This window comes from Apus apus, chromosome 1 (genome assembly GCF_020740795.1).
Source record: "Apus apus isolate bApuApu2 chromosome 1, bApuApu2.pri.cur, whole genome shotgun sequence".
Taxonomy (NCBI): Eukaryota; Metazoa; Chordata; class Aves; order Apodiformes; family Apodidae; genus Apus; species Apus apus.
Genome location: NC_067282.1, coordinates 4111555 through 4134254, shown reverse-complemented (window position 1 = coordinate 4134254; position 22700 = coordinate 4111555). Strand labels below are relative to the sequence as shown.

At 42.1% G+C, this 22700-nt stretch overlaps 1 protein-coding gene across 1 annotated transcript in view; it reads left to right on the top strand.

Annotated features, from left to right (window-relative positions):
* The window catches only part of LOC127395132 (teneurin-4), a gene marked incomplete at its 5' end in the record, with an annotated part of 214884 nt that overhangs the window by 128313 nt on the left and 63871 nt on the right, over positions 1-22700 (top strand). Inside the window, 6 exons of the mRNA XM_051641606.1 lie at positions 1621-1882; positions 7925-8192; positions 10868-11011; positions 11840-12089; positions 14736-14756; positions 21905-22137. Coding sequence (XP_051497566.1) covers positions 1621-1882; positions 7925-8192; positions 10868-11011; positions 11840-12089; positions 14736-14756; positions 21905-22137 — 1178 coding nt within the window. The remainder of the gene's footprint in view (positions 1-1620; positions 1883-7924; positions 8193-10867; positions 11012-11839; positions 12090-14735; positions 14757-21904; positions 22138-22700) is intronic.

Sequence of the window (22700 nt, the reverse complement as noted above, 5' to 3'; positions counted from 1 at the left end):
AGCTCCATAGGTCTGGGAAGCTGATGCCCCTGCTTGAGTGGTAGAATAAATATGTCTTTAGTGTTTTAAATGCTTTCTACTCCCTCCCATGGACTCAATCTAAAATTATTTCCTGAATAACTTTCCTTTCATTATTATTTACTAAATGTTGCCTCAGTCTATCAGCCATAAGGTTCTCCTGATTGATTGTTTGCCAAAGATATTTCTTTGTAGTAGTTTGTACCTATTGTTGCTTCTCTGGGATTTTTGCAGCCAACCTGAAAGCCTCATAATTAATTAAAAAAATAATTTTAAACACTTTTTTCAGCTTCTTTCTTACATTGTAATTACAAGGTGCATCAAGTCTGTCTTTGGGCTGCCAGAATGGTCTCAGATCCTGGTTCTCATGCACAGACAAGAACTTAAGTACATGGCTCTTAAGCATGTGAGCATCTCCACTGAAGCCAACGAGCCTCTTCACAGGCTTAAAATCTGTGAGAGACTGTCATCTGCTAGCACCAAGAATCAAAAGCAAGAAGCAGGGCTGAGAAAACTTTCTTTGCCTGAAATACACGTTTGGCATTGAAACAAAAGAGATTCTGAGGAAAAAACAAACAAACAAACAAACCAAACAAGCACAAAAACAAACAATAAAAAACTCCCAACAACAACAAAGAAGCTAAACCAAGAGGTCTTCAAATTGTGCTGAAATCCCTCCCTTTCTCACCTTAATACCTGCTTTTTGAGTCCATATGTAGTAGGTACATCTTGTGGTATTTCATAAAATCTCTGTCTCTGACAAGATGAGAAATTTAAATACAAATCTAAGAAAAAAACCCCAACCCCATCCTAACATCTTTACATTAAGAGGAGGAATATCCTCCTTATGAAGGTAACAACCTTTCACACAGCTCTGGAGGGCTCTGTTAGCCTGACAGATTATTGCCCAACATTGACAGAGGCAGAAAAGCCACTTGGCTGGAGGTAGCATAGAACAAAGAGGCAGACCACAAGCAATACATTATCAGCCCTGCTCTAAATGATTAAGAGTCAAAAAAGACTATGTGTGGAGTTCTGCAGCACAGACACTGTCTGCATGGTGTTTGTTCCTTCCCTGTGCCCAGTGCACTGGGCTAAGTCTATGACTGGGCTCCACATGTTCCCTGGGTTGTGTTGGGTATTAGTCAGGTTAGCAGTGATGCCAAGTTAGTTTATATGGTGATGTGTCAGAGAAAACTCTTTCCAAATAGTTTATTGCATCATGTGAATTGATCCAATCTGGGACTGTGTTTGGATGATAAATACTTTTAAATAACAAAAATTAGAAGAATAAAATAAATTAATTAGTATGTATGGTCAAATAACACTAGGAAAGCAATAGCAATGATAAACATTTGTTTCAAAAAAGGGATGTGTATGTTTTTAATATACATTGGGACAGCATGCAAGGAAGCTGAGTCTCTACTCCTGCCTCTGCCAATTGCTTTTACCCAACTAAAGGCATTTTGGGCTGTAGGTGTTGTGCTGGTAAAATGTGGGTGATATTTTTTGTGATTATTTTTCTGGGGCCCTTGCTAGGGAATTGTTACAAACACAAAGGGTCGTGCTTGCACTGACTTTGTATTCCATCTCTTACAACAGCTTTGACCTCGTAACCATTGGTGGCATCTCCATTATCCTGCACTTTGAGCGGGCTCCCTTCATCACCCAGGAGCACACGCTGTGGCTGCCATGGGATCGTTTCTTCGTGATGGAAACCATAGTCATGAGGCATGAAGAGAATGAGATCCCAAGCTGTGACCTCAGTAACTTTGCCCGGCCCAACCCTGTGGTCTCCCCATCTCCTCTGACGGCTTTTGCAAGTTCCTGCTCGGAGAAAGGTCCTATTATTCCTGAAATCCAGGTATGAACTTTCTGACCTAGGGAGAAAATAGTTCATGTCCTTTCTGTGCTTCTTTTGCCTGCTTTGAGCAACACGAGCCCAACTATTTTGTGTCGTTCTCTATTCCCCTGCTTTGCTAAACAGCAGCATTCCTGTTTGTGGCACTATGTTTTAGAGGTTTGCCAGCAACACTAGCCCACAAACACTCACTTCCCCAGGTTTCTTTTCCCTTATCCCTGAGAGATGGAGGCAATGTGCTTGTGGCCAACAGCAAAAACCTACATTGTCTCTGCTTTGACTTCACCTCTCTGCTGCAGAAGATGGGCTAGGACCCTCGTGTCACCCAAAACAAGCCTTTGGGCAGCCCTTTGGCATTCAATAAGCCCAGCACCAGGCTGATGGACCAATTGCTCTCTCATGCCTTCCTTCTGTTCAGGAGCAAACTTCACCCCCTGGGCATTGTGGACCTCACTGGTGGAGTATCAGCTGATAACTTGCTCAGGTTTGAAGGCATAGCCCTTGCTCTACAAAGCTGCTGAGATGTGCAGTCAGCCAGCAGACAGCTGGCAAGTGGCTAGCCTGCAGAGCACCTGGGTTTTATTGCATTTCATAGCATTTGGGATAGATAAGCAAAGCAAGAGGCTTATTTTTAATTTCTCATCCCCATTTTCCTTTTCAAAGGAAGAGCGAGTCAGATAAACTAGATTAGCAACCTGCAGTGGATTCAAAGTGTTTTGCTAAATGCGAAGTTAAGTTTCAAACTATATATTTTCCTTAAAAATAGTCACTGAGTTGAAATACATGGATGTAGCAGCATTCAAGTTTTGCTTTTCTGGGCATCTTATTCCCTGGGTTTTAGATGTCACCATTTGGTATGTCCTGGGTATTGCTTTTAGTGACAAATAATTGTGTGCCAAGGTAGAAGTCATAACAAGTGTAGAGACAAATTGTGTGATTCCTGCTTGACTCCATTGGGATTGCAGTAGTATTAATGAAAAAAGAAGTCAATTTACATCTTCTGATTTTAATACACCAGGTACTGTAACCAGCAACAAATAAACCTAATGGTCTCTTTACCTTTCCCTCTGGACCACATTTTGTAATCCTTTCTCACACTAATTTCCAGGTACAGTCACCAGGTTTGTCCCAACACAATTACTAATTAAGTCTCATATCTTGTAAAGTCCATCAAATTGCAAATTCTCAGTCCAGTTTTCACATCACTTTTTTCCTAAACCAAGAACCACCGTAAGGGAAAGAAGCAAATATCTGACGCAGTGAAACTATAATCAGAATCTCACTCATTATTTGGTAGGGTACTCATTAGATGGTGTTAATTATATCTGTTAAACTGAAACATTCTAAAACTCCTTTTCAATAAGGCTGCATGTCTGGTCTGTCTGTTGACTGTGAAAGCAGACAGGAGTGTAGATCATAAGCAATGTTTTGATACAGTTTCTTGACTATGGGTTGTAGAATCATAGAATGGTTTGAATTGGAAGGAGCCTTTAAAGCTCATCTGGTCCAACCCCCCTGCAGTAAGCAGGGCCATCTTCAACTAGATTAGATTGCTCAGAGCCCCGTCCAACTGGGCCTTGAATGTTTCCAGGGATGGGGCACCTACCAGCTTTCTGAGCAGCCTGGGCTGATGTTTCACAACTCTCATCATAGACGTTTAGTGTGGTTTGATATGTCCTGCTGATACCCTGCTTGGCCTCCAACTGCCAATCCAAAATGATCCCCCTATTGGTGTCCTGGGTTATATCTGCCAACCCCTGTGAACATCACAGATAGCTTGGACACCCCAAATCTCACTAGGCACTTCTAGATATAGAAACTAATTAAGACTTAAATGGGATTAATTTTGAGATTACGACACCTACATGATGTGTTCATGTGCAGTCATCTGGATGTGTGGAGATGTCTGAGGTCCCATTACAGCTGACAGAAAGCTAATCGATATTGTCAGCAGAGCCTACAGATCAATTAAGCTGACCATCTTGAAGGTATCTGGTTCCCACTGATGGTATTGGTCAGGTCCCCACTGACTGTAATTGATGCTTACATGCCTGCTTCAAACGCACACGCTTGTATGCTGACATTTAGATTTAGATGCCTTCAGCTGGAATTGAATCCCACTCTTAAGTTTATGTGGTGACACCAACCTTCTGAAGAACCTATCTCTGCTCATTTGTCATGGAGAGACCTAGAAATGTAGCTCAGAGGAGACTCTTAACTTTTAGGTTCCTAAGTTTAGATGAGTCCCATAGATGATCAGCAGTACATTTCCCATGTGCCAAATGATTGAGCTAAAACCTGCAAAATAATGTTCCACCTCAAATATTGACAGCTGAAGGTTAACAGAGTTTGTGGTGCTGGAGCATCCAAAATAATCTGATTTTATGGCAGAGTTCTGTGTTTTAGTTCATAAAAGGACGACTTTTCAGTCCTATACTGGATATACGTACAAGAAAAAATAGCCTAGCTGTCAGTTTCTGCAGCTGCATTTTATAATACAGAGTTTTCAGTACAGAAATGTTAAATATAAAAGGTGTCAGCAGGTAGCTGGGAGGAGGTGACAAGTGGATTACAGGGCTGGGACAAGTGGGCCGATAGGAACCTCATGAGCTTTAACACATAAATGCAGTGTCATCTACCTGGATCCATTCAGAAGACTAAATAATACGTTTTAAGTGTGATTTATGTACCTAAAGACAGGTTTGATGCCATTTAAGATGAAATGTCTCTTCACACCTCCAGCTGTAGCTTCAGAAAGGCAGAGATTTCAAGATGGTCTGTGTCAGATCTGTCATCCCCTTGCAGAGGTTTTGGATACAACAGAACATCTCAAAAGCACTGTATTAAAGTCCCTGAATCAGGCCCTAAATGCCTTTCTTTCTCAAAATTCCTTCTGAACATCATAATTACAAACAAATAAAAGATAGATTGTTCCTTGCTTTGTCTGCTGGCAAAGTGTAGAGTAGCTGCAATAGAAACGTGTGACTCAGAACAGAGACAAGATTTTCTACCTTGTCTCATGCAAATGATGGCAGAGTTGCTACCAGCAGAAGCATAGATTGACAGCCAGGATCAAAGGGAACATGGCAGTGAAATTGCTAAATTATGAAAAACCCTAGTAAGCCTGAAGAATCAGGTCTTCTGCCTGACCAGCCTGCTGGCTGGACCACTTTTAAAGAGCAGATTATATTGGTTAGGCTGTGATAAACTGTAAGAACCCTAGGCTTTCACAAGGACCCCAGACACAGCATATGAATGTATCTGATCCAAACAATTATCAAATAAGGGCACAATTCAGCTGTTTAGACTTTTGGTGCATTCAGAGTATTTTAAAGCTTATTTTCCCCTCTTCTCCCACCAGTGTCCTACTAGATTATACTCTCCTCATCAACATCCTGCATTGATGCTAGTGCAGCACTACTTAGAAACTACAAATGCATTTTGGATAATCTGAATTACCATTTGAACCCACTTTTCAAGCAGACATCTTTAAGCACAGCCCCTTGGTACCCCTGTGCTGACCTTTCCTCTGGAATGGTAGACAGCAGAGACAGATGACAGAGAGACATAACTATTTCTGACAGGGATTTGAACCACACGTTGCAAATATTACATCTGTGACAATTATTTCTGCCTGGCTTTTTCCTAGAGGGGTTACATATGAGGACAGATGTGATACAAGAGACCTCCTTTACTGCAGCTTGGCTCAGCTGGTCTCTGGCTGAGCCTGGTCACAGCCCAGCTTGCTGCTGAACTCATAAAATATACTTTAAAATTCCTGGGTTTTCCCAGTTCTGTCATTTTTCAGCCTCCTAAGCACTGAGATATGTAAATTGAAAAGGCTGCATTAGAGGAAGTAAATATTTATGAGCACAGTGGAACAGCGGTTTAACTTCTGGATGTGTCCATTTCTCAAGTGCTGCAATGCTCAGAGGCTGCAAGTTATCACTTGAAGAAGTGTTGAGCTTTGGATAATAGCTTAGAAGAGGTCTTTTCAGGGGGCAGATTACAAGATTTATCATTATTTATAACGCTAACCAGAAAATCTGTAAGAGATGAGCAGCTTGTCACACCAGGGAAGTTTGCTGCTCCCACATAGGAGGAGTTGAGTATAGGAGCCACGTAGCCTGGAAGACACCAGACTGTGATCCCTTCCTGATGGGTGGATCTCTTGACCCCCCTGCCTTCAGGGCTCCATGCCCTTAGTATTACAAAAGCTGATTATTGCTGGGGCAGTATTTTCACAGCTCCTTTAGGGGGCAGCACACCAAAGTAGTGCAGAAGTGGCACAGGAGAGAACGGTGCCAGTTGTGATCTTTTCACACATCCCATTATCAGACCAAGTTCTCCAGCTCACAGCTAAAAATCAACCTTCATCTTTCAAACGTTGCTGAAGGTTGCTGGTTTGTGCTAAAAATGTCCATATTGGGTGCTAACCTAAAAGTGACATTTTCTGGAAAGTGACAACTATTCCTGCTGCCCAAAAATTAAGAAAGAAATGCCCTTTTTTTTAATCAGCATTTTGAATGGGAGAATCAGTGTGGTGTCAGGGATGTACAGTGTCCAGCTCTGGAGCCCCCAGCACAAGAAGGATGTGGACTGGTTGCAGTGTGCCCAGAGGAGGGCTACAAAAATGATCAGAGGGCTGTAGCACCCCTCTTGTAAAGACAGACTGAGGGAGTTGGTGTTGTTCACCCTGAAGAAAAGACCTGAAAGGGGCCTATAAGAAGGCTGGGGAAGAGCTTTTCACAAGGGCATGTAAGGATAGGACAAGGGGTAATGGTTTTAAGCTAGAAAAAGGTAGATTTAGGTTGGACATTAGGAAAAAGATCTTTAATATGAGGGTGGTGGATCACTGGAACAGGTTGCTTAGAGAGGTGGTGGGGGTCCCATCCCTGGAGACATTCAAGGTCAAGCTTGATGAGGCTCTGAGCAACCTATTCTAGTGTGAGATGTCCCTGCTTATTGTAGGTGGTTCATGATCCTATGACTGTATCACCTTCCAGAAAATTTCCTTGCATTTCTCCAACTAAAATAATAAATAAATAAATAAATAAAATTTAAAAGTCACATAATTACTGAGACTTCTTTATCCTCAAAGCAGAACAGGGACAGACAAAACTTTTCCTGCTGTTTCTCCAGTCTTCTGTGCAATTCTGTATTGGAATGGAGACCTGTGAGGTCACTGTCCCAGTCAGCCAGAAATACCCACACTGCATGGCTGGAAGAGAAGATGAAGCATTTCACTTAGAATAAAGAGGAATTTGGCCAAGGAGGAGAAGGGAGAATGCAAGGGAAGGGAAAGGGCTTGATAGTGGTAGGTTAGACCAAGAGCTTCATTTAGCAGGTGAGAGGGAAGGGAATTTTAACCAAGGCACAGGGTAAGTAGGAACAAATGTGGGACCAGAAAATAAGGACCAGGACACAGGAAAGTAAAGGCTAGAGGGAGATCAGGCAAAGAGAGTCAGAAGTGAGGCAGGAGGGGAGCAGTTTCAAAGAAGGAGAGGTGGGTAAGTCAGAGGAGGGATAGTGGAAATAGGATTCACTAAAGACCTAGAGAGAATGGTAGGTTATGATCAGTGCCAGGGAACATATATAATGATATGGGCCAAGTAGGGCTTGATATTTTACTGGGAAAAATAAGCCAGGAGACAAAAATTATCAGCCATAGGAACCTGCCAAGATAAAAACCAGAAAAAGAAGCTAAATTAATGGTTTGGAATAATCTCAGACTCCAAGCTCTTTTCACCATGGGCCCTGGGACTCCTTTTAACAGTGAGTCCCATTGTAAACACTGACTTAAATGTGATACTCTGATCTTCTGTTCTGCTGTGTAACAAAGATGAAGAAAGAGGACATTCCTTGGCTTCCACAATGAAGCTTTTAAATTACATATATGATTTTGTACTTGATGCCTACTAGGTGTGTTTTTTTAGACATGTCTACTAGTGCTTTTATAAAGGTGTGTTTGATAAATTACAGCTTTACTGCCTTTTCCTGTCTGCTCACTGCTGATTTAATACCTCCTGGGTTCCTTTTCCACAGGCTCTACAGGAGGAGATTAATGTTTCTGGTAGTAAAATTAAAGTGAGTTACCTGAGTAGTCGCACAGCTGGCTACAAATCAGTCCTGAGGATCAGCATGACCCACCCCACCATCCCCTTCAACCTCATGAAAGTCCATCTCATGGTGGCCGTTGAGGGACGCCTCTTCAGAAAGTGGTTTGCAGCTGCTCCAGACCTGTCCTATTATTTCATCTGGGATAAGACAGATGTTTACAGCCAGAAGGTGTATGGGCTCTCAGAAGCCTTCGGTAAGTAACCCCAGGGCTTGTCTCTCTTTTTAGAAGCAGCTTAAGTGGCAATGCACAGACCTTTTCCCAGATCAGTGTGGTTCAACTGCTAACATGTAAAATGGTCCCTCCTGGTCCACTGCAGGTTCCCTGGGGAAGACTGGCCCCAGCTGTTGAGACAGCAAACATTTCCCCAACAGATGAGTACTTATCTGTTCTCTGCCTCATGGCCCAGCACATACATCATGAGCTGCTACCATCTTATTCACATAGAAGGGATGAACTGGGACTAGAGGCATTTGGCTACTTGTCACCTCTAACCAAAAGCTGTCAGCACTGCTTTGGAAGAAATCCCTAGAACTGAGCCCTCATCTCCACTCTTCCTTGTGCCTGACCTTCAGGATTGCTGTACTTTTCATTTTGCTTTATTCCCCACTCAAAAACATCATCCCAAACTGGGACATGACAGTCTTCTCCCTTGTACCTTGTGCATTCATTTACATCTGCAAAACACTGTCAGAAGCTGCAAGGCAGAGAATAGGAAGGTTCTTCATACTCAAGGTGCCAAATCCCCAGCACCAAGCATTGTGACCCATGCCACCCACTCTACAGGAGCAGAAACTGAAGTACTTGCTGAGGCTGAAAGCTGTGCTGTGGGTATAGTATGTACACAGAGACACACTTCATTTCTCTTCCTGCTGCCACCCAGACACCACTCAGTGAGCCTTGTGCAATGATGATGGAGAGAAGGGGTTACTTTGAGTGTATAGTGAGCAGAGGTGATGCTGCTCTGCAGTGGTTTCTTCCCATCTGATCAAAAACCAGAGCACATTCAGTCATGACAGAGTCCAGACTAGACCTTTCAGGCTGCCAAGACAAGGATATCAGCAAGATCCTAAATTAGCAAATAGAACTCTTCTTGACAGAAGGGCAGATCAGTGAGGCCTTGTAGCCCAACTGAAGCTTATGCTCCCCTTTAGAGGAGCTGTAGGGTGCCTTGTTTTCTAAGAGGAAGAATAGGTGTCTTCCTCTCACTCATGTCGAGCAGGCTGAATGGTTCAACTGCTGAGCCTCCTGGTGTGGAGTTCACAAGGAGAAGCACGTCCCGGTAGCATATTCTGAAAGTCTTTTACATGGTCTTTAAGATGCTAGATCTGCAGTGGGTGCTGGAGTGCTCCATGATGTATAGAATCATAGAATCATAGAACTATTCAGGTTGGAAAAGCCCCTTGGGATCACTGAGTCCAACCATCATCCCTACTCTACAAACTTCTCCCCTAAACCACATCCACCAACACCACATCCAAACCACCCTCCAACACATCCAGGGATGGTGACTCCACCACCTCCCTAGGCAGCCTATTCCAGTGTCTGACCACTCTTTCTGTGGAAAAATCCTTCCTCATGTCCAGTCTAAACCTCCCCTGGTGCAGCTTGAAGTCCTTCCCTCTTGTTCTGTTGCTAATTACCTGTGAGAAGAGACCAGCACCAACCTCTCCACAATGACCTTTCAGGTAGTTGTAGAGACTGATGAGGTCTCCCCTCAGCCTCCTCTTCCTCAAACTAAACATTCCCAGCTCCTTCAAGGGTTCTTCATCAGATTGATTCTCTAGGCCCTTCACCAGCTTCATTGCCCTCCTCTGTACACACATCTCTGCAGCCCCAGAGTACTCAAGCAGGTCTGAGGGCATCAGCATTCAGATTTTCAATTATTCCCTCCTCTAGAAGAGTGGAAAATATCAAGCCTTCATTTTCTAAACTAAATCTTTCTGTGTTTCTGCAAAAGGCTATATTTGATGGAGGGTCCTGAATTTGCTCAGTGCTCAGCAGTTTGCAAGAAGGCAAGCAAACTTTTAAGAGAAGACCTTTATTTCTATCTAGTAAAAAAAAAAAAAAAAAAAGAAAAAAAAAAAGAAAAAAGAAAATAAAAGAAAGAAGAATAAAAGCTATGTAATTGCTTTTCATTTGTGTAGAACTTGCAGTTCTGCTCCACTTCAGCTGTTAGTGCTGAAAAGATCAGGTAGGGCAGAAGAAAAGCACACCAATGAAACTGGGCCTGCTTCTTCTGAGAAAATCATAAAGGAGTCATTATTCTGTCAAAACCATGATTTTCCTTCTACCAACATCATTTTACTCTTGAGCAACTCCAATGTGTTCAGCAGAGTTACCCCTGAAAGGTTCTGATTAGACACCATGACAAGCAAACCATGTTCTGCTATGTAGCCTTTTGAGATTAACAATGACCACAAGACAACCTAGTCTAAGATTGCTGTCTCTGAGGGACTCACTGCCCTGTGCCTCATTTGGATATGTCTTTACTTTCCAAGAATGGCCATGATTTTTAGCAAGTTCCTGACATTAAGTCTTAGATTAAAGATAGTTGATACAAGTAAAATGCTCCCATTTAGGAGTTTGCCATCTCAAATACCCATTGTTTTAAAAAGTCTTTAAAGTAGTGCCTTTTGAATATTTAGCACGTGTACCCAACACCTACAACTGCCTTGACCTTTTTGAATGCAGAATGGCCTTTAAAGAGAAAAATATTAAGACTTTGCATTGTGGTGATGACATTTTAAATAAAATTGGCAGTTGTCTGTAGAAATGCTCTTAGCCCTGCTCAGCTGAAACTATGTGTGCTGACTGTGCATTTCTGGGTTATTAATCTAGAGGGTCTTTTGCTTCCTTCTTGTTCGTAGTTTCTGTAGGTTACGAGTATGAATCCTGTCCTGACTTGATCCTGTGGGAGAAGAGGACAGCTGTGCTTCAGGGTTATGAAATTGATGCTTCCAAACTTGGAGGATGGTCCCTGGACAAACATCATGCCCTCAACATACAAAGTGGTGGGTTGACTGTAACACATAAAAATAATGCAGTGTTGCAAGGCCCAGTTGCTTCTTATTAAGAATTCAAGAAGAGGAAAGGAAAGAAACACGTCCAGTGTCTACTCTCTCATGTATTTTATTGACACAGTATTTCTAGTAACCTACCTTTAGAACTAAATGATGTGCATAAATCCAAAAGAAGCCAGCCATCATGAAGTAGTTGAGTTTGAGCATGTCTGACTACATAATGTCTTAAAAGAAGGGAATGAACAATTAAAGTATTCCTAAAATAACAAAGGGAAGATTGAACCTACAGATTGAACCTACCACTGACCATAAACCCACCCAGACACATCCTCCAACCTTCTGCAAGTGTATTTGCAGAAATAAAGGACTTCATGGGTCATAAGGGAGAGTCCCATGAGTTATGGAATTTCTTTTTTTACCTAGTAGGCTGCAAATTAGAGGGCAAGACCCAGGAGACACTGAAAATGTGTTTCATTCAAAGGTAAAGACAGTCTTGCTCTCCCTACATTTTTTCATCAGGATATGTAATGGGTCTATAAAAATACTTCAGATAAGGGGCTTCTCATTTGAAATCAGCACAAAACAATAATGTAAAAGATGATAAACCTCCTTAGAATCATGTAATCATTTAGGTTGGAAAAGACCTTTAATATCATCAAGTCCAGCTGTAAATTGATCACTGCCAAATCCACCACTAAACCATGTCCTTGCCACTTGACAAATTCCCCAGCTGCCATCCAACATTACCAATTTATGCTCTCTTGGGACTCAGCTTCCCTATCTCTCTCTAGTTCCCTTATTTCTGTTTTCTCTCTCCAGGCATCTTGCATAAAGGAAATGGGGAAAACCAGTTTATTTCCCAGCAGCCGCCTGTAATCGGAAGCATTATGGGCAACGGCCGCAGACGTAGCATTTCTTGTCCAAGCTGCAATGGTCTTGCAGATGGGAACAAACTCCTGGCTCCTGTTGCCCTAACATGTGGATCTGATGGAAGTCTTTACGTTGGAGATTTCAACTACATCCGAAGGATCTTCCCCTCTGGCAATGTCACCAACATACTGGAGCTGAGGTACGTTGTGCTGAATGTGGCCACTATAATTATGCCCTCAAGTTCTGCAGAAATATTATATATCCAAAAGGAAAATGAGCAAAACTCTTTAAAAAGCCTGCAGAATCACAGGAAAAAAGAAATAAATCTGTCCAGATTTGCCTCTTCTGCAGCTCTGCTGACTTTGATTTACACCAGAGAAACACAAGCCTAACAAGTTCTTCCAGAACTGAATCACATACCAAAAATATTGACACATTTCTGTCCTGTTAAATCAATCTGTGTCGATGTGTCCCGTTTGGGGTAGTTAGAGATCAGAGGAAATTCTTAAAACTAACAGGCTCTGAGAGAACCTAAAATTGGAAGGACAAAGCACTGATGAGGATATGTAGAGGTTAATGAGGACAGATGATCGTTCATACTTAAAACAGGATGGTCACCTAGGGAATCACAGACTCCAGTTGTTTTTAGGGAAATAAATATATATCAGCTCTTCTCAGTTCCCAAAAGAACAGCAGTGTCAGGATGAACGTGCCAGTGGATCATCTGAAAGTAAGTGAAGTGTTCCCATTTTCCCCCCAAATAAATAAAAAATAAATAAATAAATAAATAAATAAATTAGGAGAAACAGGAAGGCTCGTGAAAGAACATAAATTGAAAACAAGGAAGAACAGGGATAAGTATATATATGTCCCAGGTTCTGAGGAGATTAAAAAGATCGTGACTGAATCAACATTTCAGATTGACCTCACTGGGGATATTATTTCCTGTCTTAAAATTTCTACAACAAATACAATTACCCATTTCAAAGTTCCAGGGCCTGATTCTGGATGCTGTGTGGCCAGACAAGACTCACCCCAGGAAAGTCAGTAGAGTTAAATTATTGGTTTTGAATGAATCTTCTTCTTCAAGGACCTGACCTGAGGTCAATATGAGGTTAGCATGGTAGGAAGGTTCACCTTCCCGCTTACCTCTCAATATCTGGCCTGAAAGTGAGAATCTTCCAGAAAGTAAGAACCTCCCTGCTCTGCTGAGATTTCATGTCCTAGCTGCTGAAGACAAAAGGCTCCATGTCTGCAAGAACTGCCATGTGGAAGCTTGCTAGACAGCTTACTAGAGCAGCAGGGTGCAATACATTGCTTTGTATTTGCTCCACGGGGCCACAGGTGAAAATGAAAGATATGATGCAGTAAGATTGGTGCATGATCCCATTAGTCCCTCATTTACAAATACCCCACAGTCCTTAAACCTTGCTGAAGGTCTTAGCTGACATCCAGAACCATCATCATAGATCGTGGTGTATGAGAAAGAAAATCCAGACAGCCATCACAAGGCTGGCACTTACAGAAGAGGTGTCTTGATATGCTTATGCTCACAGGGCAGCAAGGGCATTGAATTAGGAAGCCCAGAATGAGATGTTTACAGCCACATCCCAGAGGGCTGGGATACCTTCTGAGCAAATAAGCAAGAACCTGATTCTTGCTATTCTCTTACATGAGATCCAAGGACATAGTAATTCTCATGTTTGTAAGGTGGGAAACTGGGATAAATCTTCAGACCTGGTCCACGTTAAAGAATGTAATGTTCTTCCAGTGCCAGAAAGTTATTTTAATGACCAAAGGTGAGATTTCCAGAGAGCGTAGATGATCTGGGGCCCAAATCCCATTGCAACTGAGTGGGATTAATATGTCATTCCCAGACGTACAGTTTTGAAAACCCAATCCCTGTTTCATTGTCAGTGGAAATACCAGATCCAGCAGAGATTTTGCAGAGTATTTCCTGATTGGAGAAGAGAAAATTGTATGCCTTGACAGAGTGGCCTTGCTGGCTTTTGTGCAGAGCCAGTGTTAAATTTACTCCAGGGTTAAATCTGCTGGAACGATTGCTGCTTCATCTGTGCAAACACTTAAGTTACTGAATCTAATAAACATTTCTTCACTCGGGTGTGCCATAAAGTAAGTGGGCTCAGATGCTGTCTGACCAAGAGCTATGAAGGAAAGCCATTGCTTTTGGACTAAATGGAGTTTGCTTGTGTCTTCTCAAATCAGCATCTCCTTGGAGATTAACACTTTCACTGTTTGGCTTTTGGGTTTTGTTCTGGGGAGGTGTGGTTTTAGCGTAGTGTTCTGTCACAGAGAGGAAAGCAAATACACTGTGGGTTGCAGGTAACTGCAGCTGGGTATGTAACCAGGGTCTAGACCCATTAAAAACATCCACCTCAACATAATTTCAGTCCTCTGGGCTAGAGTTCATGAGGTCACAGCAACAAACTGCCACCCATAACTATGCAATTGTTGAGTTATCTTTGTAAATCACAAGAAATTGCTTTGACTGAGAGTAAAAAAACCTGTTATCTGCATCTACATATATTTAGCTCAGTACTGCTTTGAATGATAAAGTCTGCCTGGTCCCATCTCCTGCATAAGTTAATAACTCCAAGCAGGTGAGATCAAACTTCCTTTGTGATATGCAGCAGTACATAAGTGAGCTCACTGCCAAGTAATATCCAATATAAAATATATCAGTGTCATTCCAGCTAAGTCTTTATTTATTATTGCATTGTATGATACAGTTACTGTCAAGTTTTCAATCTGCTAATAATGCATCGAACTGAGCTGCTAACACCTCATTCTCTCTTCTGTTCCCTGCTTTCCTGTCTTCTGTCAGAAATAAAGATTTCAGACATAGGTAAGCCAACCAGTGGAGAATTCTTACGCTGCTCCCTGTCTTGTTGCATGTTGTTACACAGTGAGCCACAAGTGCTGTTTCCAGATGATTCACTAGCAAATGAAGCTGGCGTGATTAAAATTGGCGTAGGCAATCAGTCATCAGAACTGGGAGCCATTCATCACAGGGCAGAGTCACACTGACTTCTGCATGAGCTGTTCTAGCTGGAGACAGGGGGAGTGTAGACACAAGAAGCAGAGTAACCAGGAGGAGGGTGGAAGGAAAAATGGGTGGGAATTAACCAAGAATGCAACGTGGGGTCAGCGTCAAGATACAAACTGCTGGAATAGCTATGATGGAAAAGTAATTTTCATATGGTGAAATGTCTTATTTTTGAGTTTTGGGGAATGTAACAGGCATAATGAAGGGCCAGATGTACCCCAGCATCACCCACTTAGGGAAGTAAGTTTTTGTAATTCTTTGTCAGTCTGAGCTCTTCACAGAGAGCCTTCACATTATGTCAGTGTGTCAGGCTCAGATAGGAGGTAGCACAACTCAAAGCCTTAGCCAGAAAATGCAATAAAAAAAAAGAGCAATGACAAGAAAACAAGATGAAAGAGAGACTCCTAAATTGGAGCTTTGTCACTAAGAATATTTGTCATTTGGGTTCATTGGAGTTTCAGTGGGTTTGATCCAATCAATTGCATTCAGAATGATGTCAACCTCCTGTCACTGTCTGTGTTTGCAAGGACTTCTCTGGCTCTGACAAGTTTCCTCTCCTTCTCCCTGGTTGCTTTCTAAATTAGAAGCTTGGACTGTGGAGTTGGGTTGCTTGGGTTTTTTTGTTTGGTTTAGTTTTCTTTTTGCGTTTGGGATTGGGGATTTTTCTTGCTACATGCTTTTTATGTACTGTTTCTTTGACTTCCTAGGGGCTGTGCAAAACCAGAAACGTTCATTTTATCTGCATGCCTGGAAATGCAATGGAGTAGAAACTGTTTTTTTGCCCTATTGCCAGAACATTAATGAAGGGCTGAGCTTCCACACTTGTAATGGACTGGCCCAAAGCATCTATTAGCAGGGCTGGGAGGTTGGTACACAAGACCTCTGCAGTGACTGTCTTCATCAGGCTGAGTTCCAGCCCCCCAGCTCCTCTTTCACATCATTTGAAGGCAATAGAAAAATTCATTTCTCTTTGAAACAACCAAGTTGTATCCTTAATGCCCTAGAAACACACAGGCACTAAAGTGTAGCTGCTTTGTCAGTGAAGGGCAGCAGCTGAGTACCTGTTACAAGATGAGGTTTTTATATATTAAGACAATAAGTGAGTGAAGATATATGGACTGGCCACAAATGCTGCAGGTGCCAGCAGAGCATTAGAGAGTTGCCAGGGCTTCGGCCTTTAGGCAATTCCTAAAAACTAATAAATGAAATGAAAGAAAGCCAAGACCTGCCTGCTTCATTGCAGTCCAAAGGGGATCAGTGAAGGAGGAGAAGGAGATGAGGAGGAGCTCTAGATCAAATGTTCCTGTCCATGACTATAGTCAGGGAGTGAGTTAGCAGCTGTTCTGTGTCATTTGCAGTCTGAGCTCTTTTTTTACTTCTTGTTAGGAAGTCTCTTCATTTCTGAGCCACAGGGAAATGAGTAGGTGTAGTCTTAGCTAAAGCTCCAGTGCTTTGAGTTTCAGAAGGTCCTAAGCTTGACGCTATTGCTAGGCAACAACTGCAAAGAGTGAGATCCACAGGACTGGGTCTTAGTGGTCTGGAAAAGCTGTAATTCATATGCAAAAGCTTCCTCACTTCAGGGGAAAGGATTCCTCCCAACTACGTAAGCTGTGGTGAGCTCGATCTCCAGAGATTCTGAAACCACTTACCAAGAGACTTGGCTTCACAGCACAATATAGGTAACCAAGGTCTAATTCTGCAACAGCCAAAACAGCTGTGTCAACATGGAGGATGTTAGCTACCCCAAGAAGTATCACCAAATTGTGATTCCTCCCAATTTTACACCCATCTGTCATTCACTAATAGATTAATAGGAATTTACTCCAGTATGTCTGTGTATGGACCTGTCTTGATGGGCCTGTAGAAGCTAATGACTTTTTCCAAGCATGGCAAAAATAATTTGCAGTTAATTAGAATTGTCTTCTCTCTGTGGGAACAAGGAGTGCAATGAGGCATTTCTGCTTTGCAAATATACAAAAAAGTGGCCAGACTTAAATACATTCTTCCTTTCTTGTTTCCCCTCGCACCTTAGAGAGACAGATCTACAATTAGTTGCAAAGACAGTTATCTCAGAAACTGCCCTAGGATTGGATCAACAGTCCTTTGCAGTCCCTGAGTTGGCTTATGTCATTGCTGTGAAGTTTTATTATCCAGCCTATGACACTAGAAGAGCTTTGGGCATTGCACAGAAACTGAAAACACTAAAAGGCCAAGTGTAAGTTCCGCACACTGCACTGTGTGGCCTCCTTATGTATTAATCTATTGAATGTCACCCAGGGAAAAAAAAAGACCAGTACCTCACACAAGCTCTTAAAAAAAAAATCCTCTGTTTGTGAGCTGCGGCGTGCTTAGCATGGAGCCATGGAAACACAGCCTCAATGAACAAAAATCCCTTGGCTGCAGGAATTCAGTAGGTCTTTAGTCACCAGCAAATGCATGTGGCCAGGACGGCTCAGAGGGGAAGAGGGCAGCTAGCACAGAAACTTTTACAGAGGTGGTTTCATCTCCTTAAACAGAGACATCTGATCCAAAGAAGCCCCAGGGCTTATTTAGATTTGGTCTATTCAGATAAGCTGCTTTGAGTCACTAACTTTGGTGTTGTGACTGCTCCTGTCTGTGTACCACAGTGAAAGCCAGAGCCACACTGTTTCCAGTAACAGAAGTTTCCCTTTAGAGGAGGTTGTAGATGCCCTTGTGTTTGAGAAACTAAGCTGCACTACATCTTGTAACATGTAAGATGTTGAAAGTAAGTCAGACAAACCGTACCTTAAAAGTTGTTTTTTTCTCTCTATTGACCATAAAGGGAGTTAAGGCAGCCAGTTCAGATGTAAGCACCATGTACACTCAGCAGTAAGATGATCCCTGGCATTGAACAGGAGCTGCCCAGGATCGGCTTGCGACACCAGTAAAAAGGGGCAGTCTGCTGGCCTGATGTAACCTGCTGAAACCAGGGAACATCTCCCTTTTCTCAGCTTTATTCCTTAGGAATTGTCTTCCCACTTTGGAGCAAGAGGTTTCCTCCTCAGACTCCTCCAAAACATGGGCTCTGGACCCAAGCAGATAATATCAAGCTTTGCTTGGCACCTGTGCATCTATTTTAGTACTACAGAGGCAATCCAAAATTATCATCTGTCTGCCTGTTCACTCAGCTTTTTATCACTTTCCTTCTTCCTGTCTGTATTTAAGGAATCATGTAAAGCATAAGCACTTTAAAATGGAGTTTGAATCTCCTAACATGTCTGCTGGCACCTAAATGGTGCTGGCACCATCTTGTCCAAACAATGAGAATGAGAAAATGAAGGGGACCAGGGAAAGCCTATATGCAACCCTAAACAACTGGGATAATTCTGAACCTGGAAGATTTCCCTGTGCTTTACCAGCATATCGTTGTATCAAAAGTGTAGAAGGAACCCATATCACCTTCATTTCACTTTGGCCTGCAGAACTTCTGCCTGTAAAATTGTTCTCATTCCCAGTGACTACACCATCATGGCCACTAATACCCACTAAAGCATCAGTTCTTGGCTAAGAACAAACTCACCCCATCCCTGCAAGTTTGGTTTGTGCTTCAGGGAACTAAAATATGAATGCAGTGCTGAGGGTTTCTTCTAAAAAAACCTTAATAACAAAAGAAAAGCTCTGAATAGAAAATCAGCTCTTCACCTACAGTACTTTTCTGCTGGTGGCAATGTCAATATGGGGGATAAATATTCTAAGACTACAACTACTGTAACAAATTAAGTCTTCTGAATGGTAAAAAACCCTGTCTCTTGTTTTGGTCTGTTATCTAACAGCACTGAGAGACGATGAAAGGAAAAAAAATCTCCTCTGCTTCGCCCCAGGCAGATTTATTTCACTTGGTGTTCAGTTCAGTCCAGTTTGCCTCTTGGATTTTCCTATTGATTGTGGCTTTAAATAAAAAACAAAGCCCCAGTGTTCCCAGCTTCAGTGTTCATGCATTATCACAGATGAAGGGAAGCAGTTTGGGAACTTTTACAATACTAACCTATGTTTATTTAGCATCTCTCATTCTGAAGGATCCCAAAGTGATAAGCAAAAGCTCCAGTGTGTAATGCTTTGCAATTTGTGCAAGGGCAGAGCGTGACACCTTCCCAGTACAGTGGTGAAAACTGTTGGCAGAGGCCAGGAGGCTAAAGTCCAGCTTGATAATTTTAATAGGTTGTGTTTTACCTTCCCTGGTCCAAAACACCCCATGTTCCAGGTTAAATACTCCACTGCCTAAGCCATTCCAGGAGCCTTTCCACCCAGCAAAGCCCTATGCATGGGGTGGTGTGTAGGAGACCATGATAAGAAAAGCCTAGGAAGTCCAGCCAATAAAAATGTACCAATATTTCTTATCACTCACACAGATCCATGCAGAAGAAAAGATATAATTTGTATTTGGGCCACCCATAACATTACTAACGTTAGATTTAGAAAGGTAATTGTATGCCTTGGGAGAGTTTCACTATCAGCTCACCAGGTGATATCCAAATTTTTAGTGACCCAAGATTATTGCCATACCATGGGTAGTCAACATAAGTTTCTACCTCTACCTCTTCCAAAACACATGTGGTAGTAGAGGTGTGTGTGCCTCTGTGGCATTCAGCTGTGCAGAGGATTAAAAGTTTAACCAGACAGAGCTAATTTTTAAATGACTGTGAACTTTGAAATCACCCCTGCTTTTTTGTGGCATCTATATTCAGGCCATCACTAATACAACTAAACTTGGGTTACCAGCAACTACTTTAAATACTACCTTAATATGACCAGTTTTTTGCTTAGTAAATTTAAGTGGGAAGTACCATTCAGCTTTTCTGCTAGATGAATGTTTTGCTTTTACCTGTTTCTCTGATGTATGGTTAAAAGCAACCACCACTTGTTTCAGCATCCATTCTATACAGGAGCTGGGATTAGAAAACAGCTTTAAGATCTCTCTCTTCCCCTGAAGGTTGGAATCAATAATAAAATCCACCAGAGTGAGTCTATGAAATCCAAAAATAAATTACAATGATAATGCTGGGATGTGGGAGTGGGAACCTCCCTTTCTGGTACCATTTTTATCCATCTTGGGGAAAGTCATTAGCCTTTGCCTATCTGCAAATGGCCTGCTGCAAGATTGTGCTTTCCAGGCAAAGATTATAAAAAATTGCAAAGTGCCATTAAAAATGTCCTACTCTTGTCCACCTCCCATGCAAAGTAGAGATTAGGAACAGCTCAAAACCAGACTGACATTCAGCTGGGCTTTGTTAGGACAGTCAGCAGAAAATGCAAGGCCCTGATCAAAATGGATGATGGTTTCCCACAGGGAACTTCTTCCACCAATGTAGAAGCCACTTGCTTAGTGTGAGTGACAAGCAGGTAAATGAAATAATACCCTACCAGCCTGCTGTCATTGGAAAGGAATACAGATGGAGACTGAACTGTCAGGCTGGAGCTGTCTTGAAGGTCAGAGCATTTTATTTAGCAAGAATCACTGTCATTTGTGAAGATGAAATCTGTTCAGACTTTAATAGGATAAATCACAAGGGATATTCAAGAATAAATCAGAAAGGCTTTTGCCCAAAGTATTAAGTAATTTGAATGAAGAACCAACTTACAGCTTTTTTAAGCAGATAATAATTCAGTAGTTTTTATGTGTGTGAAGTGGGGTTAATTTTCCTAACATAAAGGTTGAAAGAGAAAGGAAATTTCTTATAATGAGGGATAGAGGCAACTGTGATCAATGCTCAGGCTTCCAACCAGCTTTTCCTGGAACAATTCCATGAAGTGCAAAATTGTGAACTATGGCCTATACATTTATTATGAATTCTTGGGACCTGATGAGTTTGGACAGCTTGAAGGTGTTCTGGAGAAGAGTAGAGGCTTTTTCCTACTTGTTCTAATTACTGCTTAGCCTTTCTTAGAAGTAAGGAGACCTGTGTTCTGGCAGCAGGTTACAAGTTTCATCTGTTGGTTTCAGGCTTAGAAGAGATGCAGCTCAATTCACACTAGTAATAAACACTTAATTTTCATAAAAGAAATTAATAAGTTTAATACCTATATTAAACTATAGATAGAATCCTTAAAAGATATATTTTTTAATTGTGTCTAAATTAATCTAATGTTTTTTTCTGGCCAGTCTCACTGCTTTCCATAAAGTGGATGCTAGTTTATCAGTTTCTTCAGTCTTGGGCTCATTTAGTGTTGTAGTCATGGAGCTAAAAACATCTTTCTGTCTTCTCACCCCATTCTGTCACCACCCTTTCTTGTTTTTGAGGAAGCAGGGAATGAAAGGGGTTTACCAGGGGATTAATGCTCAGGTTTCTCAGCCCTCCTCCTAGTTCATGTTTTACTTAGGGCAAAACATGACACTCTAAGGACCATTTTGTTTCTCTCTTCTGTGAGGTCCAGCTGAACTCAGTGGCAGGACTTCCCCTGACCTCCACAAAGGCAGGACAGGACTCTAAGGTCTTTGCTGGAGTCATCAAGAACACCAGAAAAGCCTTAGTGCAGTGATTTTCAAGAGTATTCCTGCAAATGCTTTATACTTGGGAATCTGCTTTTATAATTGTCCTGGGGTCTTTCTTGGAGCGGGGGGAGTGATTTGATTTGATGTTTTTACTTTGTTTTCTGCACCTTGTTTACTATGCTTTCCCTTCACTTTCTGGCACTGCACTAATATCGGTCTCAGGATTGTGTCTAAATTAACCAATTAAGCAATCCCAGGCACTGGAACTCAACCTAGAGGAGTTCCTGGCATGATTTTGCTTGGGCCAGCAAGCCTTCCTGTGATAGTTGCCCTCTGTTCCTGAGAGCACCCCAGGCACAGCAACTGGTAGCAGACTGCTTCCCTTTCCCAGTCTGTCTGCCTAGTGCATTTTTATTCTCTTAAGTGCTTGCATTGCCTGTTGCCTTTAGAGAACAAATAATCAAAAAAATATTAACATCATACCCTTGTTTTTCAGCCACAGCCCAGCTCATAAGTATTACTTGACCACAGATCCAATCACTGGCTCCATCTACCTCTCTGACACCAACAGCCGACGTATCTATAAAATCAAGTCAACCACGTCAGTGAAAGACATCGTGAAGAATTCAGAGGTCTTGGCTGGAACTGGGGATCAGTGCCTCCCGTTCGACGACACCCGCTGTGGAGATGGAGGCAAAGGCACTGATGCCACCCTTACCAACCCCAGGGGTGAGACTGACTCTTCTCCATGGGCCTTTTTAAAGGGGTCTTTTTGAAAGGGGCTTGTTTAGTCGTGCAGGAGACTGTTCTCCTCTCCAGTTCAGAAAATGAGCTTGGATTTTGCTGGCATTCCCATATCAACCCACAAACACATCTGAAAGGCTTACCTCTGGAAGTGAGTAGGTATGGCTCAACCTCAGCCAGTCCTGGTTCTTCTTATTGATGTGACTGAGAGGAGTGCTAGACCCGAGGAGTGTAGTGATGGGCATATGTCCAAAAGGCAGCAGAATAAAGCCACCCATTAGTTTGATACCTGATTAGCCACTATTTCTTACCAAATATAAGTGTTTGGTCCTCCCCAGTCTGGGCTGGGTTCACTTACATTCAGTTCACTGAGGCTTTCTTGACACTAAAAAGTAAAAAGGTCTATAAGAATTGCTGTCTATATAAAACAGCAAGAAAAGCAGCGTGCTGATGCATATGTAAATTGAGGTTTATACATGGACATTATACCATGGCATCCAGCTTATGTCCTATAGAGGGGTGGATACTAATTTCAGTATGGGAATGGT